Source organism: Coenobita brevimanus, chromosome 74 (genome assembly GCF_032717465.1).
Source record: "Coenobita brevimanus isolate Jiangsu-jjx chromosome 74, ASM3271746v2, whole genome shotgun sequence".
Lineage (NCBI taxonomy): Eukaryota > Metazoa > Arthropoda > Malacostraca > Decapoda > Coenobitidae > Coenobita > Coenobita brevimanus.
In genome coordinates, this window is record NC_137027.1 from 33,578,103 (window position 1) to 33,595,346 (window position 17,244).

Consider the following 17,244-nt stretch of genomic DNA (forward strand, 5'->3'; position numbering starts at 1 on the left):
AGTGATGAGAAATAGGGAGGTGAGTATGGAAGTTAAGAAGTCACTGCATGATAGTACTGTGATCCCTACCCTGACGTATGGAAGCGAGGCATGGACCTTGCAAGAGGGGAACAAGTCAAGAGTGAGAGCAGTGGAAATGAGTTACTTGAGAGGAGCATGTGGAGTGACGTGGAGGGACAGGTTGACGAATGAAGACGTGAAGGAACGCTGTGGGGTGGATGTGGATGTGGTTGAGAAGATTAGGAGAAATACACTGAGGTGGTTTGGACATGTGAAGAGAATGGAGAATGAAAGACTGACTAAGAGGGTGTATGTAGGTGAGGTGGAGGGAGGGAGAGGGAGGGGTAGACCGAGGATGAGGTGAAGGGATGGAGTTGAGAGGTATATGAGGGAGGGGGGGGTGAGTTGGGGGGAGGGTAGTCAAATGGTGGGTGACAGAGCGACTTGGAGGCGTTTTGTCTGCGGCCACCCTTTGCGGGATTAGGGCGTCGGGCTATAGATAGATAGATAGATAGACCTTGAAAAGTAGGTCAAGGTCACTGAAACTGGGTCAGTGTAATAAGGTCATGCAGATGTTCGTCCACAAAAGGTATGATGAAAATTGGAGACAAAATGTGACAGAATACTACTACGGTACTAATAATAATATTAAAAACTGGAAAACTGTAACTCTCAGAAACAGTTACAGATTTCCACCTATTAGAATATTGTTTTTTGTAATAACTCAAAAACTGTTCTTCAGACTGCCACCAAAAAGTATACAGACCTGGTCCAGGACCAAACAAACCTTCTAGGGTCAAGGAGTGCATCATCCATGTTTTGATTTTTCCTGTACAGAAAAGCAAGTGAAAATTGTTGCAAAGTGGGGTGCCCCTTATATCATAATGTCTTGCATGAATGACCTTCAGATTTTCTCCATACAAATGTTTGAAACGTAATTTTATCACAGGATCTTCTTTCCATGTTCTTGTACAGTAGACTTTCAAATATCTGCCAGCAGTATTTCTGGCCTATCGCAGTATTTGGTGCTTTCAGCTCAGCTGTGTTAAAACAACATCCAGTGAAATTAGGCAATATCTGGCTCAGAAACAAGAACCATTTGGCGGTACTATGCATTTATTGATGGTATTGTGTATCATCTGACTCAGACACAGGACCCAGTCTGCACACGGGCAGACCCTGCAACTCACGCCATCCAATCACAATGCATTGCGGTAGTGGCCTACCCAATGCACCAAACCAACTGTTGCCCTCTCAGTCTCTCCATTGGACACCATATAGTGAGGCCCTATCTGTGCCCTGTGCATTTGTGACCCGCTACTGTACTATATGTACTCTATCAATACTGAATTTATTTTATGCTTCATTTTAATCTTTTCTCATGGATGAAGAGTTTGGGAGGAATTTGAGTGTGAAATGGAGGGAGAGTAAGAAATTGTTTTGGAAGGAGGTAAAGAAAATAAGGCAGTGTGAAAGGGGAAATAATAGGGGAGTGAAAGATAGGAATAATAGATTGTTGGTGGAGAAGAGAGAGAAACTGAGGAGATGGAAGGAGCACTTTGAGAATTTGTTGAATGTAGAGAGTGAGAGCAGTGTGAGTATAAGTGGTTGGGGAATGGCTGGGAGAAGAAGAGATGAGAGGAGGGAGGAAGAGATCAGTAGGGTGGAAGTAGTGGAAGCGATGAAGAAGATTAAGCTGGGAAAGGCCCCAGGAATTGATGGAGTGTGTGGTAAAATGCTTAGGTATGGGGGTGGGATTGTTGTGGAGTGGATATGGAAGTTGTGTAGATTGGCTTGGGAAGAGGGAAGGGTTCCAGAGGACTGGAATTCAGGTATAATTGTTTCTCTGTACAAAGGAAAAGGGGAGAGAGAAGTATGAGATAACCATAGGGGTATTTGCCTTCTTAGTGTGACTGGTAAAATAAATGGTAGAATACTCATTGATAGGGTTAGGCATATGACAGAGGAGCTAGTTGGAGAAGAACAAGGGGGATTTAGGAAGGGAAAAGGGTGTGTAGATCAGATATTTGTTCTAAGATGTTTAGTGGAGAAGTATCTAGAGAAGGGAAGGAAAGTGTATGCTGCCTTCATGGACTTGGAGAAAGCTTATGACAGAATAGATAGGCAAGGTATGTGGAAGGTATTAAGAATATATGGAGTGGAGGGGAAATTGTTGAGTGCTGTGAAGAGTATGTACGAGGGAGCTAGGGCTACGGTGCAAGTGGATGGTGAGCTGAGTGAGTTCTTTGATCTCAATGTGGGACTGAAACAGGGGTGTGTGATGTCTCCATGGCTGTTTAATATATATATGGATGGGGTTGTGAAGGAGGTGCAAGGTAGGGCAGTGGATGTGGGGCTGGCTATAATGAATGAGGGTGATTTGGAAGCTTCCGGTGTTCCTGTTTGCTGATGATACAGTATTGTTGAGTGAAGATGAATGGGAGTTGCAAGGTTTGGTGAATGAATTTGGGACAGTGTGTAGGAGGAGGAAGCTGAAAGTTAATGTAAACAAAAGTAAAGTTATGATGTTTGAGAGGAATGAAGTCACAGAATGTACAGTGAGGTTGGATGGTGAGGATATGGAGGTGAGTGCATTCAAGTACTTGGGTAGTGTGATGAGTAAGGATGGAACTCTGGGGGATGAAGTACATGAAAGGTTACAGCAGGGAAGGAAGGTTGTTGGTACACTGAAAGCAGTGATGAGAAATAGGGAGGTGAGTATGGAAGTTAAGAAGTCATTGCATGATGGTATTGTGATCCCTACCCTGACGTATGGAAGCGAGGCATGGACCTTGCAAGAGGGGAACAAGTCAAGAGTGAGAGCAGTGGAAATGAGTTACTTGAGAGGAGCATGTGGAGTGACGTGGAGGGACAGGCTGACGAATGAAGAAGTGAAGGAACGTTGTGGGGTAGATGTGGATGTGGTTGAGAAGATTAGGAGAAATACACTGAGGTGGTTTGGACATGTGGAGAGAATGGAGAATGAAAGACTGACTAAGAGGGTGTACGTAGGTGAGGTGGAGGGAGGGAGAGGGAGGGGTAGACCGAGGATGAGGTGGAGGGATGGAGTCGAGAGGTATATGAGGGAGGGGGGGGTGAGTTGGGGGGAGGGTAGTCAAATGGTGGGTGACAGAGTGACGGAGGCGTTTTGTCTGCGGCCACCCTTTGTGGGATTAGGGCATCGGGCTATAGATAGATAGATAGAATATTATAGGAAAGTTTTTAGGACAGAGGGTCGAGACAAGTAGCTTAGGGTGGTGACATGTTATCCAGCTCAGTGTGGAATGGATAGTTGACTGGGGCTACCGACTTATTATCTGACATTTTATAGTGTCCAGCAGGGGGTTTGGCTGAATTATGTTGGATATTTGAGAGACTACCATCTATAATTGTTTTGAAGTCAACTGAAGTTAAAAATTCATTATTTTTAGACATTTTTTGGCATGTGACCCTGAAAAGTAAATCAAGGCCACTGAAATTGGTCAGTGTAATACAGTCATGGTGCTGTAAATCCTTAAAAAGTATGATGCAAATCAGAGACAAAAGTGACAGAATAATCTATCTATCTATCTATCTATTGCCAGACGCCTCAATCCCGTTTGGGGTGGCCACAAACAAATCGCCTCCAAGTCGCCCTGTCCCCCGCCATTTCACTGTCCTGCTCCCAACTCACACCCCCCTCTCTCATATACCTCTCCACCCCATCCCTCCATCTCATCCTCGGTCTCCCCCTCCCTCTTCCACCCTCCACCTTACTCATATACACTCTCTTTGTCAGTCTTTCACCCTCCATCCTCTCCACATGGCCACAGAATAATAATAATAAAAATAATGATGGAAACAAAGATATCCACCAGTGGTAATAGGCGGAGATCAATTATTGGACCAGTAAAGAACTAATAGGAAACTAATATTGACTGGCAGAAGGTACATATAGGATTAAATAAGGAACTTCGGTGCAAGGGAGGCTAACAGAGATTGGTGTAAAGAATGCAACGAGATTATGTACCTGAATTATCTTCACCTCACCTGATCCTGTTCTACCTAGCTTTACTCCACCTCGTCATGCTTGACATCACTAAATCCCACCTAGTCTTGTTTGACCTCTCATGACTGTCTAATCTCATTTGACCTTATTTCACCCTTTATTTGACCTTATAAAATCCCAGAATTAACCTCACATACCCAACTGCACCTTACCTAACCATAACCTTGTCCTGGATACCAGAGAGCAGCTAAGACTGGAGCCACGGCCTGATGTTGACCTCCCTGGGGTAAAGAAGACCCACTGGCAGGACACCAAAAAGGTCATCGAGGGACTGACAGCTCAGGTCAACAAGCTACAGGACGAGAGAGTGATGCTTCGCACAAAAGTAAGCTGTTTCATCACACTAACCTCCCTACTCACGCTGAAGAGGGGCCCCTTCACATGTTGGCAGAGATATAATCAGCTGGCTCCACTGCTCAGTCATACAAGTGTCCCTGAGCTCCTGTCCTCCAAATAGAAAATTGTGGACTGCAGGAGAAGGGCAGTTTCATCCTGCAGTCCACTGGTTTTATGTTTAAATGAGCCTGGTGCCACAGCAACCAGGTGGAATGGATTCCCTCCATCATTTGCTTCTCTAAAATCCCCATTTTCAGAGATACTGTTGTTCACTCTCCCCTTTGGTTTTCCTTTCCATTTACCAATCCACTTGGTGAACAAGCCAACATGTTTTCAAACTTTAATGATCTAGAGCAGCCTGTACAGCACTCCTTAAATAGGATTCCATCATTCTTGATCATTGCCTTGCAGTTAATCCTCCCCCTTTATTGTGCTAATATTTTTTCTCCATTGAGCTCCTGTGATCACAACCTTACCTCAGTATCTTGTCCTGTCATTCTAAGAAGGCCTGTAAACCTTCTTGAAGAAGTGCCATATGTGGCATTATGATGCCACAGGTATCATAATGCCACATATGGTACTTAGGCAGTATTTCCCTGGAGTGATCATTGTTTCCATGACTGAGATGCATCTGAGAGTACTCTGCCTGTTATGGAAATTGTTCTGTTTGGCATGTAAACATGCATTCATTTAACTTACCCTCTTTCTAATGCCAGATAGTTTTGGTTTATTTTTTTTTTTTTTTCTAACTCAAGAAAATGACTTTCAGAAGGTACTAGTGCCAACACAGCCTTGAACTATATACACTGTATATTTATGCCTGAAACCATCCCAAACCTGTTCTTTGTCTTGCTTAAAAAGAAAGAAATAATAATAATTCTTAATTCAGTGAACATTCCAATGCAAACCCTTTTTTCCCTGCGACACCTTGCCAGAAAACTCCAGTAACTCTACTTCCTCCTTCCATCATCTTTTTCATGCAAATGGCTCTGTAGTTGTTTCCCCTTCTGATGAATCAGAACTCTTTGCTCAGACTTTTGACCCTAACTCTGGATTAATTTGGTGCTGTTCCTGTATCTCCTTGTCCACTCTGACTTCCTCATGCCTGACATAAAAATATCCTCTGATGACATACTTACAGCCCTCATGGGTTCCATTAACCCTTTAACCGCGGGTATTGTTTTGGTCTGACTGTCCTCTCCCGCGGGGGTTTCAGCCAAATGTAAACAAACCTTTAAACCTTAATAACTCTGCACAGAATAAAGCTAGAGAAAAAAATAAGGTACCATTAGAAAGTACTAACCTTCAGCTTTCCATTGATGTAGGTTTCATGACTTTGTTGACTTTCACAGGACGGGCAGTGCCGTTAGAAGTGAGGGGTGTAAAATCACTATTTTTCGCTCACACACCATTACCTTTGCTCATAAACCATTACCAAATGCCAACCTCATTCTGATAATAATACTATAAACATATATGAACACTGCACATACGATAAACACCCACTCTGTGTTCACTGAGGCAGGTAAAAGGCACTGTAATTACCCGCACTTCACTGCCACATCAGCGGTGTTGTAATCACAATTTTTCGCTCACACACCATTACCAAATGCCAACCTCATTCTGATAATAATACTATAAACATATATGAACACTGCACATACGATAAACACCCTTTCTGTGTTCACTGAGGCAGGTAAAAGGCACTGTAATTGCCTGCACTTCACTGCCACATCAGCATGTGTTGTCACTCACACAGCTGGACAGATACTGATGCGTGCTTGGTCAGGGGTGGGGTGGGGAACCCAGGGGGTGGGAGGTGGGGCCCCAGGGGGGGGAAGAGGGAGGTGGGGGTCGGCTGGAGTGAAAGAACTTAATAGCTACTCTCCCTTGAAACAATTGGCGCACGGAAAAAACGCGGGGTATTCAAAATATTCACAAACATTCGAGAATGACACCCGCGGTTTGGTCCAGTTTTTGCAACGTCATTCTGGAATGACACCCGCGGTTAAAGGGTTAAGGCATATGGCCATATTGATGTCTTTCCTGTTGTTCCCAAGAATTGCGTTGGCATGCTGACACCCAGCCAAGGGAAGTATCTCACCTCTTTCTTGCAACTTGCATATTTCCTGCATGCTGGAAGTCTGGTCACATTTGGCTTGTTAAGAAATGGATGATTGCTCCCAACCTTCTAACTCTTGCAGCATGCCACAATCTCTTGTATTTCTTGAGTCACTGAGTTTCTTCTCCAGGGGAAGATTTGAAGAACCTTCCTATAACTTTCTCTTTGACAGCCAGTATGAATTCGTTCAGACACTTTCCATGCACTCCTTTTAATTGCAGGAAGTCCAGTACAGGGGTGGATCAGCCAGACAGACTGTTGTGAAGGATCGCAACTATAAGTTGTTTTGGCAGGGGGGGACAAACGGACATGGGAGTGTGGGTGTGTTGGTTGCAGAGAAATGGGTAGAATATGTCATGAATGGTATGAGAGTAAGTGATAGGATATTAGTAGTGAAAATTTTGTCCGGTGGAATGATGTTTGCAATTATATCAGCATATGCTCCACAGGCAGGCTTGGATGAGGTAGAGAAGGATAGACTTTGGGATGACTTAATACGTGCAGTAGGTGGTATGGTGGATGATGAGATAATGATTTTGGGAGGCAACTTAAATGGTCATGTAGGCAGAGCAGCTCAAGGATATGAAGGAGTACATGGGGGATGTGCCTGTGGTACAAGAAATAAGGATGGGGAAAGGATACTCGAGTTTGGGGAGGCAGTGAATGTGATTGTGGCAACACACATTTTAGGAAAAGCAGAGAGTAGGTTGCTTACATGAATCTGGGAGAAATAGCAGTCAGATTGATTATTTCCTGGTCAGGAGGGGTGATAGGAGACTGATGAGGGATGTTAAAGTTATAGGAAGCAATGAGTGTGTGCAGCAGCACAAATTATCCATAACTGAGATAATGCTTAAAAAGCGAGTGATGAAACGGAGGACTTATGTACCTACAGTAGGAGGAAAATATGGAAGCTGGAAAACCAAGCAGCAAGGGATGCATTCTATAGCGAAAGGAGGGGATTGGTGGCTGAACAGGAAGCTGCTGACAGAAGCATTAATGAACAGTACAGAGCCCTCAAGAACAACCTCTTCAAAGTTACTGATGCAGTATGTGGTTGGACAGAAGGCTCACCAAGACATAAAGTAACTTGATGGTGGGATGAAGGTGTTGAAGCTGCAGTTAAGGAGAAAAGAAGGCTTTTCCGGGAATGGAAGGAGGGTGGTAACAAAGAGGAATACTTGGCTGACAAGTGTAGGGCTAGAAGAGAGGTATGCAGGGCGAAGTCTATGTCACAAAGACTTTTACTTGATAACTTAAATCATGTGGAAAGGATGAATATATTTAAGGTGGCAAATCAGGTGATCAGGGAGAATTGGAATATTATAGTTGAGCAGTGTGTGAAGAATGATGAAGGAAGAGTAGCAGTGAATTGGTGATAGTAAAGACACATGGAGAGAGCATTACAGCCAGTTGTTGAACGAGGAGTTTGACTGGGACAGGGAAGGTTTGGAGCCAGCAGATCCAGTGTTTGGCCCTCGGCCTTTAATTGATGCCGTCACTGTGAGTGATGCAATAGGCAGGATGCGGGTGGGGCAGGCAGCAGGTGTGTCTGGGTTGACTGCCAAAATGTTGAAGGCCTTAGAAGATACAGGAGTGAGGTTAGTCACTAACCTGATAAATATGATTGTAAATGTTGTCCCAGATGATTGGCTGCAGAGTGTAATTGTAAATGTGTACAAGGGGAAGGGTGATGTCCTGGACAGGGGAAATATAAGGCTTTTAGATCAGATAATGAATGTAATGGAGAGAATTCTAGATCGTATGATTAGAGAAGGAGTGAATATTGCTGAAATGCAGTTTGGGTTTATGCCAGGTAGGGGGACCACTGATGCCATAATCATAGTTTGACAACTTCAAGAAAAATATATAGGAAGGAAAAGGGAACTGTACTTTGTTTCTGTTGATTTGGAGAAGGCCTTTGATAGAGTCCCTAGAAAGGTGGTGAAGTGGGCAATGAGAAAGCCTGGGATGGAGGAGTGGCTGGTTAGGGTCGTTATGGCCATGTATGTGGGTGCTTGCACGCAGGTAAGAGTGAACGGAGATCTGGGTGATGAGTTTTCCATGAGTGTTGGTGTGCATCAGGGGTCAGTTTTGAGTCCCTTGTTGTTTATCATGTACTTGAAACCCTCTCACGTGACTTCAGAAATGGACTCCCATGGGAGATGTTGTATGCTGATGATTTGGTGTTGATTGCAGAGAATGAAAGGGGAGCGGAATAAAATTTAGGGAGTGGAGAGATGGTATGGGGCACAAGGACATAAGAGTAAATGCAGATAAAACAAGTGATGATACTAGGATTGGTGGCAATACTGTAAAAGAAGAGGGAGAGCTGCCATGTGCAATTTGCCAAAAGGCCGTGGGAAGTAGTTCCATCTTGTCCAGTGTTTGTGATAAGTAGTTTCATAAGAGATGTATTGGTATTAGAGGTAGACTGAGAGATAATGCTCATTTTATCTGTGCGGTGTGTCGGAGAGACCAGGTGGAGATTGTTGGGCGTCTGAAAGGATTGAACTTGCTGGTGAGTCTCTTCAGTGTGTAGAAGTGTTTTGTTATTTGGGAGACATGTTATGTGTTGGAGGTGGGGTTAGAGCTAGCTCTGTGGCTAGGATGAGAAGTGGTTGGAAGAAGTTTAGGGAGCTGTTGCCTCTCATGACGTTGAGAGGGCTCTTCCTACTTGCTAAGGGATCTTTGTATGCAGCATGTGTTAGGAGTGTAAAGCTGGATGGTAGTGAGACCTGGGCAGTAAAGGAAGAGGATATTCACAGGCTCATACATACAGAAATGACAATGATTAGATGGATGTGCAGTGCATCCCTGAGTGCAAGGCCTGGGGGGACCAGGTTTACAATGGAAGAGTTGAGAGGTACGATGGGACTGGAGTGCATTGGTGTTGTGATGAGGTAACTTGAGGTGGTTTGGGGATGTGGAGAGGATGGTGGATGATAACTGGGTGCAAAAAGTGAGAGGCATTAATATTGGGGGTGGGGGTGGGGGGGTGGGGGGGTAGACTGAAATAGACTTGGGACGAGGTCATTAAGTGTGACCTCACGGTTAAGGGACTGAACAGGGAGACTGCCAGAAATCCCATTAGGTGACCAAGGCCGATGCATGCAAGCATGTTGGAGCCTTCAGAAACAAAACGAAATGAAACATCATCCTCCATGTAGGATTTCAATGAAACTTTTGCTGAGCCATACTTTGCATAGATCTTCAGAAAAATCTGCACAAATAATTAATTTTTAGACTTCCACCCTATGATTTGTATCCCTCCTTCTGTGCCTTCATCTCAGGTTTCATCTCCAGTCATTCTGTAGCTGCTGTTGTAGACAGTCATTGATCTTTAAAAACTTTCAGTAATGGCTTTTATCAGAGTTCTTACTTTTCACTGACTCTCTTTATCTTATTCTTCGTAGACCTTCCGAGCCATATATGTAGCTATATCTAGTTATGTGGTGAAGACTCCAACCTGTGCTTTTCACCTGTGTGTCACTGTATCCATCACAATAGTCAACACAACAATCATGCTTTGAGTCTTTAACTACCTGATTTCTAATTGTCCCTTACAGTATTTCAGATCAAGGCAAAGTAACCTTTTTATAATGCTTGAAAAATTCAGTTCCTCTGTCCATCAGCTCAACCCAGTTTTCCACATGATTCTCCCTGTATCATCAGCTACACAAACTCAGACATTTCATTACATCTCAGTATCTACTGTGTCATTTTCTTGTAGTCTGTCTTGGAAAGACTTATCCCCTCCCCGCCTCCTTTTTTGCCCTTCACTATCAGCTTCATGGGCTCATTACATACAACACTTTGAAATGCATACATTGAGGCCCATTAACTTGTCTCTCCTCACTGCAATCTCTCTCTCTCTCTCTTTTCTGCTACTTTGGTGCCTATCTCTGGTCCTCTGTGCTTGCATCCCTCCCCATTTATGGTAGCCATGTTTGTGCTGCGTCTTTGTATTGTAGCTGCACTTATTCAATGAGATAACTCACACCAAAAGCTGCATTACCTGATGTACATAACATTGCTTCTGGTGTGAGTTACCTCTCTGATTAAACTCAGCTTTAATTTCTTCAAGAGAAAGTAAGTCAGTGAATGTACAGTGAGGTTGGATGAGGAGGAACTAGAAAATGTGAATGCATTTAAGTACTGTACTTGGGTAGTGTGATGAGTAAGAATGGAATTTTAGAGGGTGAAGAGCTTGAAAGGGTGCAACAAGGAAGAAGGGTTGCTGTTTCTTTGAAAGCAGTGATAAGAAACAGGGAAGTGAACATGAAAGTGAAAAAGTTACTGCATGACAGTATTGTGATACCAACTCTAACATATGGAAGTGAAGCTTGGACCCTGTTGGAGGGACACAAGTCAAGAGTGACAGCAGTGGAAATGTGTTATTTGAGAGAAGCATGTGGAGTCACTTGGAGAGACAGACTGACAAATGAGGAAGTGAAGGAGTGTTGTGGTGTGGATGTGGATGTGATAGGAAGCATTAGGAGAAACACATTGAGGTGGTTCAGCTATGTGCCGAGAATGGAGAACGAGAGACTGACAAGGAAAGTGTATCAGTGAGGTGGAGGAGGAGAGCGGGAAGGGGAGCCCAAGAATGAGATGGACGGATGAAATGGAGAGGTATATGAGAGAGAGGGGTGTGAACTGGAAGCAGGGCACTGAAATGGCAGGGAACAGGGCGACATGGGGGCGATTTGTTTGTGGCCACCCCATACAGGATTAAGGCATGTGGCAATAGATAGACAGACTTAATTCAAAGACACATAGTACATATACATAGCATGTTTCATGAAGCTTCTGATGAGACATGGTCTTAAGTTCTCTCAGTCTTTCAAGTACACAGCAGAGCAGCTGTGGAACTATCTCTCAATTTGCCTTTCCCATTGTGTATGAATTCCTAGCATCTTAAAATGAATGGACCTTGATTGTACTTGGCTTTATTATTTAATGTTCTGTACAGGACCAAGTTTGCATGCTTTCAGCATTTAGTTCAGTAGTACTATAACTGCCTATCATGCATATTGATTGCATACAGGAAGGGGCCATTCAACTGTCATGACCACTAAAAGCATCTTAGCTTTTTTTTTTTTTTTTTTTTTTTTTTTTTTTTTAAATACAAGGAAGAAGGTACCATAGGCCAGGAGCCTGCAGATTGTTCCCTGCAAGAAAAACAAAATCAGGATTACAGAGGCAAATTCAAGATCCGTTCATTTCGAGATGCCTTGACGCACTGCGTTTGAGAGACCATCTATTATACACAATAATTGTGGTGATATGGTGTTTTATGTTGTGCAGCCAACATAATGATGCAATAGTTACCAGTTGTTTCCTGGTTGCAGATATATGAGTTGACAAGGGAACTGTCGAATACCAAGGGTTCCCTTCAACTTACAACACTTGAACTTGGCAGGCCCTTTGGATCAGGTCAGTTATGGTTGCAAAAGTTGACATTTTCTCACTCATCACCTCCTTCATTAGCAGAAGCCCGAGGAAGTGGCTTTGAGTCAATGAGTCAATTATAACAGCGCACAGACATAACAAGTGGTGGTGGGAGGAATCATCCCAGATTCAGGGAGCTGAAGAGTGGGTGCATTACTGCATGTTTTGTTAGTGCTTATCAAGGCATGATGACATTCCCCCGAAGTTGTAAATTATTTGTTCTCCCCTTGAAAAAGACTACTTTAAGCTTGTTCCCCCCCACCCCTCCTTGACCTGAGGGTCTTTCTCGGTCCGTCGTGTCATCAGACTTGTCTGTGGTACATAGCTGTACTTTTGTACACAACTCATAGTTTGTGTTAGTACCGGTATTTCTCCAAGGTATGATTGTCTGGTTTTGGGATAAGTATCTCATTTATTTTGTGCCAGTTTTGCAGTGGCATTATAAGTTTTTAGCTTTTTTGTAGACATATTTTTGTACCCAGTACTGTACCATCATATGGTGCACATTTCTTTGTTTGTCTACATACCTCCATTTCAGGATTTTAGAACAAATTCTGTTCAATTCCATATTGTATTTTATCTGGCTACGATACTTCTGGCAGGCCTACAAGATGTTGGTAGGGCAGAAGAGTCCCCCTTCTGCCCTAGCACAGTCAGAATGTGCATACTTTCCAAACAGAATTTGTATTTGAGGAAGAGAGCTAAGTGTGTAAGTGAGAACAGCCAGTTTGTTCCCCAGGCCAGTGGGAGGGTGGGAATGTAATTTGGAGCAGCCTCTAGTCATGCGGTTTTGTGGAAATATTAAAATTACAGGCATGAATTATAACTTTTTAAAATCTTCATCAAAAATTGATATACCCATATGAAATAAACTCAAGATTCACAAATATTTTTTGTAAAAAAATGCCTTTTTCTGACACACAACAGAGTTTTTATTCGGGAAGCTCAAGCAAAAAGTTTTTCTAGGCAGTGTTATGTTTCTATTTCATCATCTTATGCAGAATCTCATGGGCTTTCTCATGATATAATCAGATTTCTTCTACACCTCATAGTTTTGGAGAAAAATGAAAACTACAGTATACCCACGCTGTGTCGTGACTATAGGGCGGTTTCCCGCCTCCCCCTAAGCCGCTGCACATGTTTCACCATTTCCTTGCACACTAGATATTGTACACTAGATATCTATCTATCTATTGCCAGACGCCTCAATCCCGTTTGAGGTGGCCACAAACAAATCGCCTCCAAGTCGCCCTGTCCCCCGCCATTTCACTGCCCTGCTCCCAACTCACCCCCCCCTCTCTCATATACCTCTCCACCCCATCCCTCCATCTCATCCTCGGCCTCCCCCTCCCTCTTCCCCCCTCCACCTCACTCACATACACTCTCTTCGTCAGTCTTTCACCCTCCATCCTCTCCACATGGCCAAACCACCTCAGTGTGTTCCTCATAACGCTTCCTATCACATCCACATCCACACCACAACGCTCCTTTATATCCTCATTCGTCAGCCTGTCTCTCCACGTGACTCCACAGGCTCCTCTTAAATAACTCATTTCCATGGCTCTCACTCTTGACTTATGTCCTTCCAACAATGTCCAAGCTTCACTTCCGTACGTTAGAGTTGGTATCACAATACTGTCATGTAGTAACTTTTTCACTTCCATGCTCACTTCCCTGTTTCTTATCACTGCTTTCAAAGAACCAGCAACCTTTCTTCCCTGCTGTACCCTTTCAAGCACTTCACCCTCCAAACCTCCATCCTTACTCATCACACTACCCAAATACTTAAACGTACTCACATTTTCCAATTCCTCACCATCTAACCTCGCTGTACATTCAATAACTTCACCTCTTTCAAAGACCATCACTTTACTCTTCCCTACATTCACCTTTAGGTTCCGTTTCTTACACACTCTCTCAAACTCATCCACCAAGCCTTGCAGCTCCCCTTCGTCTTCACTCAACAACACAGTATCATCTGCAAACAACAGTACAGGGAGTTTCCAAACACTATCCTCTCTCACCAGGGCCACTCCAACATCCACTACCCTACCTTGTACCTCTTTTATTACCCCATCCATGTACAGATTGAACAACCATGGAGACATGACACATCCCTGTTTCAAACCAACTTTCAAAGAGAAAAATTCACTTAGTTCACCATCCACACGCACTGCAGCCTTCGCACCATCGTACATACTCTTCACAGCATTCAACAACTTCCCATCTACTCCATATATTCTTAACACTTTCCACAATCCTTGTCTAGATATTGCACACTATATTCACGTGATTCACTGTCACTATTTTTATTGTTGAATACTCACAATTGGTGCAGGGTAGAGGCAGTGTAGTTCTGGGGCCAGGGCAAGAAACAGTAGCACAATTTTTGTTGGTCCAACGGCTGATAACAGCCACAAACGCTTCACAAACACCCATTTTCCTATTGCAAACACCAAATCTAATCACAATAGTGCCCCAAAACTATACATAAGCACTATTGGTATAGTGAAATATGTCACGCGGCCGGGACAGGGGTAATAGAGGAGATTTAAAGGGACAAGGGACCGTGCACTACCTTCCCCACTGACAGCTCATTTGGTACTGAAAAACCTGTATGCACTGTCGGGAGTATCAGGACCTGCTGTTGCCAGCTCATTACTTTTGATGTGAGCCGGGCAAGCTATGTAGGAGGACTGCTGGGCCTTGATAGCAGGCTGTGAAGCCTATGCCCAGAGTAAAAAAAAAAAAAAAAAAAAAAAAAAACCTATGATGCCTCAAAAAATTACCCAAATAAGCAGGCTGTGAAGCCTATGCCCAGAGTCAGACACACACACACACACACACACACACACACAAAAAAAAAAAAAAAAAAAAAAAAAAAAAAAAGAAGCTATGATGCCTCAAAAAATTACGCAAATCAACCGAAAACTTTTTTTTGGTGAATTTTTTATGGTTTAATGACGCTATAGGCATCACTGTGCATTTACGCGGAACGACCCTAATGACATCAAACGTGTCACTGTGTATGAAAGGGTTAATAAGGTGACCAGTGCTTACTCTATTACAGTATAATATTACAAGTTTTATTACCTAGTTGTTGTTATTGGGTACCTCTGGTGTCAGGTCAAGCAGACCCATCAGTCACAGGCAAGCAACTGCCCCTTCAGGACCATTTTGTGCAGTGATTTTTTTTTTTTTTTTTTTTTTTTTTTTTTTGTCCGACTCTGGGCATAGGCTTCACAGCCTGCTATCAAGGCCCAGTAGTCCTCCTACATACAATACACCTCTTCATGTCACCACTTCGGCGCTAACACCCACCGTCCATATTGAATACATGCTAGGGCTGTCTCATACAGGACTAGTGTATTGGTATTAGCGGGGGTATTTTTACGACATGTCGGCGGGTCTTCTGGTAGATCAGTAAAGCTTGATTTAATGAAATTCAAATCCTTAAACTGTTCCCTGCCCCAGCAGGGATTTGAACCAGGGTCCATTAGAACGGCAGGCCACGTCTCTACCGATTGAGCTGATGCGCCCCTGTGGTTGGCAGTGCATTGCCACAGAGGCACAGGGAAGCGTGTGAAGATTTAGTGCCCAGATGATTGCTGCATTTCAGCGCCCAGTTAACAAGGGCACCATAGTAGACTCCACAGCACTCTGTTGTCAATGCAGACTCAGTATAATACAAGTTTTTTTACTGTATTTAGTTCTTCACATGAGTACATAAATTTGCACTATTAAGCTCATATAAAGTAACTTTTTGATTGCTTGCTCATTTGCCTCAAAATGGTCAAGCCGTTTCCTCTAAACAGGAGCCACATAATGTATGTGTTGTATGGAAAGATATTTTCTTTCAGAGTAGGGGGTCAACTTATCATACAGATTTCCTGCTACCATATATACAGTGGCATATCCAGGACATTTTGACTGGGGTGGCCAGAACTGGACACAGAGCTACTGTAGTGTGATGTGGCCATGGCATAGCGAACCTTAATGAATAGCAGGTGATCAAAATATGCAAATACAGATGCTTAATGCATCACAGTTGCTTCAACCTGTGCACAGATGAATCATAGATGAATTTCAAAACTCATGTTAGAATCCATTTTAATGTCTGTATTAAAGGCCAGGTTGTTATTTTTACATTTTAGAATACAACATTTAACTAAATGTACCTTGCTGACCACAACAACTATAAATTAAATTATGAAAACTGTAAAGACACAGTTATAACATAAACCAAACAAACCCAACTCCAAACAAAGTGTGTACAATAAAGTAATGTGTGATGAAATCGTTGAACTATCGTGTGACAGGTGGGATCTCCCTCAACGGAAGATGCGCACCATAACAATAAAATCGTCAAATCATTGGCAAAAGTGTCAGTCGCAAGAACAATAAAATCTGGAGGTCTACAGAGTCACTTATTAAGCGGCGACCACTGTATCTGTGAACAAGTAACAATGGATTAGGAACTGGCTAACGAACAGGAAGCAGAAAGTAGTGTTAAATGACCAGCATTTGTCCCACCTCTTGACCAACTACCTGTCACATCTGATGTGCTCACAGGGGTGACCAATGAAATTTCAGGGGTGGCTGCAGCAACCCCAGGCCACCCTCTAAAATTATACCACTGCATATATAGGTATATAAAGTGTATAGAAAAGCAGGTTTGAAATTTAGCCTTTTATTGTGATGGTTTCTGAATTCATCCTTGCCACCATCAGATGTTTCAGAGTGATGATAATAAAATTTTAGAGGTGGTACACAATGTATTTTTCATTCCTTCTTTCATGGCAACACAGACTCCTCCCACCTTCAAACCCAAAACCTTGAGGATCAGATTGGTCAGCTGAGCTTGGCTGTGAGTCAGCTGGTTAAAGGGGCAGCCAGCCCTGACACACACAAGCAGCAACAGCAGCAGCAGCAACAACAACTGCGGCAGCAACAATCAGACCTCGAGGCACTCAAGGAAAAATGCTTCCGGTAAGATGTGCATTTTGTCCTGATAGTGAATACTGGGTGTTTGTCTATGTGTGAAGAAGTACTGTACGTGCCCAGGACTATACTGTGCCCTTGTGTTCAGCTTCACAGTCAGTAGAATGGACTTTACCCCACAAACTGTGTTAGAGGAACATAGTAATCTGAAACACATTTTTTAAGTGGAAAATATATTCATCTGGGGTGGATCTTAGAATTTTAAAGGCTTGAATGGCAAGTGAGTGAATGGTTGTTAATATTTTCTATATATGTGTGCTTTGGACATTACTCACACAATGTA

At 43.2% G+C, this 17,244-nt stretch overlaps 1 protein-coding gene across 1 annotated transcript in view; it reads left to right on the plus strand.

The window, feature by feature from the left end:
- The window catches only part of LOC145407820 (centrosomal protein of 290 kDa-like), a 119,270-nt gene that overhangs the window by 50,676 nt on the left and 51,350 nt on the right, over positions 1–17,244 (plus strand). Inside the window, exons 11-14 of the mRNA XM_080278677.1 lie at positions 4,229–4,373; positions 11,861–11,945; positions 15,826–15,828; positions 16,769–16,949. Of these exons, the coding sequence (XP_080134803.1) occupies positions 4,229–4,373; positions 11,861–11,945; positions 15,826–15,828; positions 16,769–16,949 (414 nt within the window). The remainder of the gene's footprint in view (positions 1–4,228; positions 4,374–11,860; positions 11,946–15,825; positions 15,829–16,768; positions 16,950–17,244) is intronic.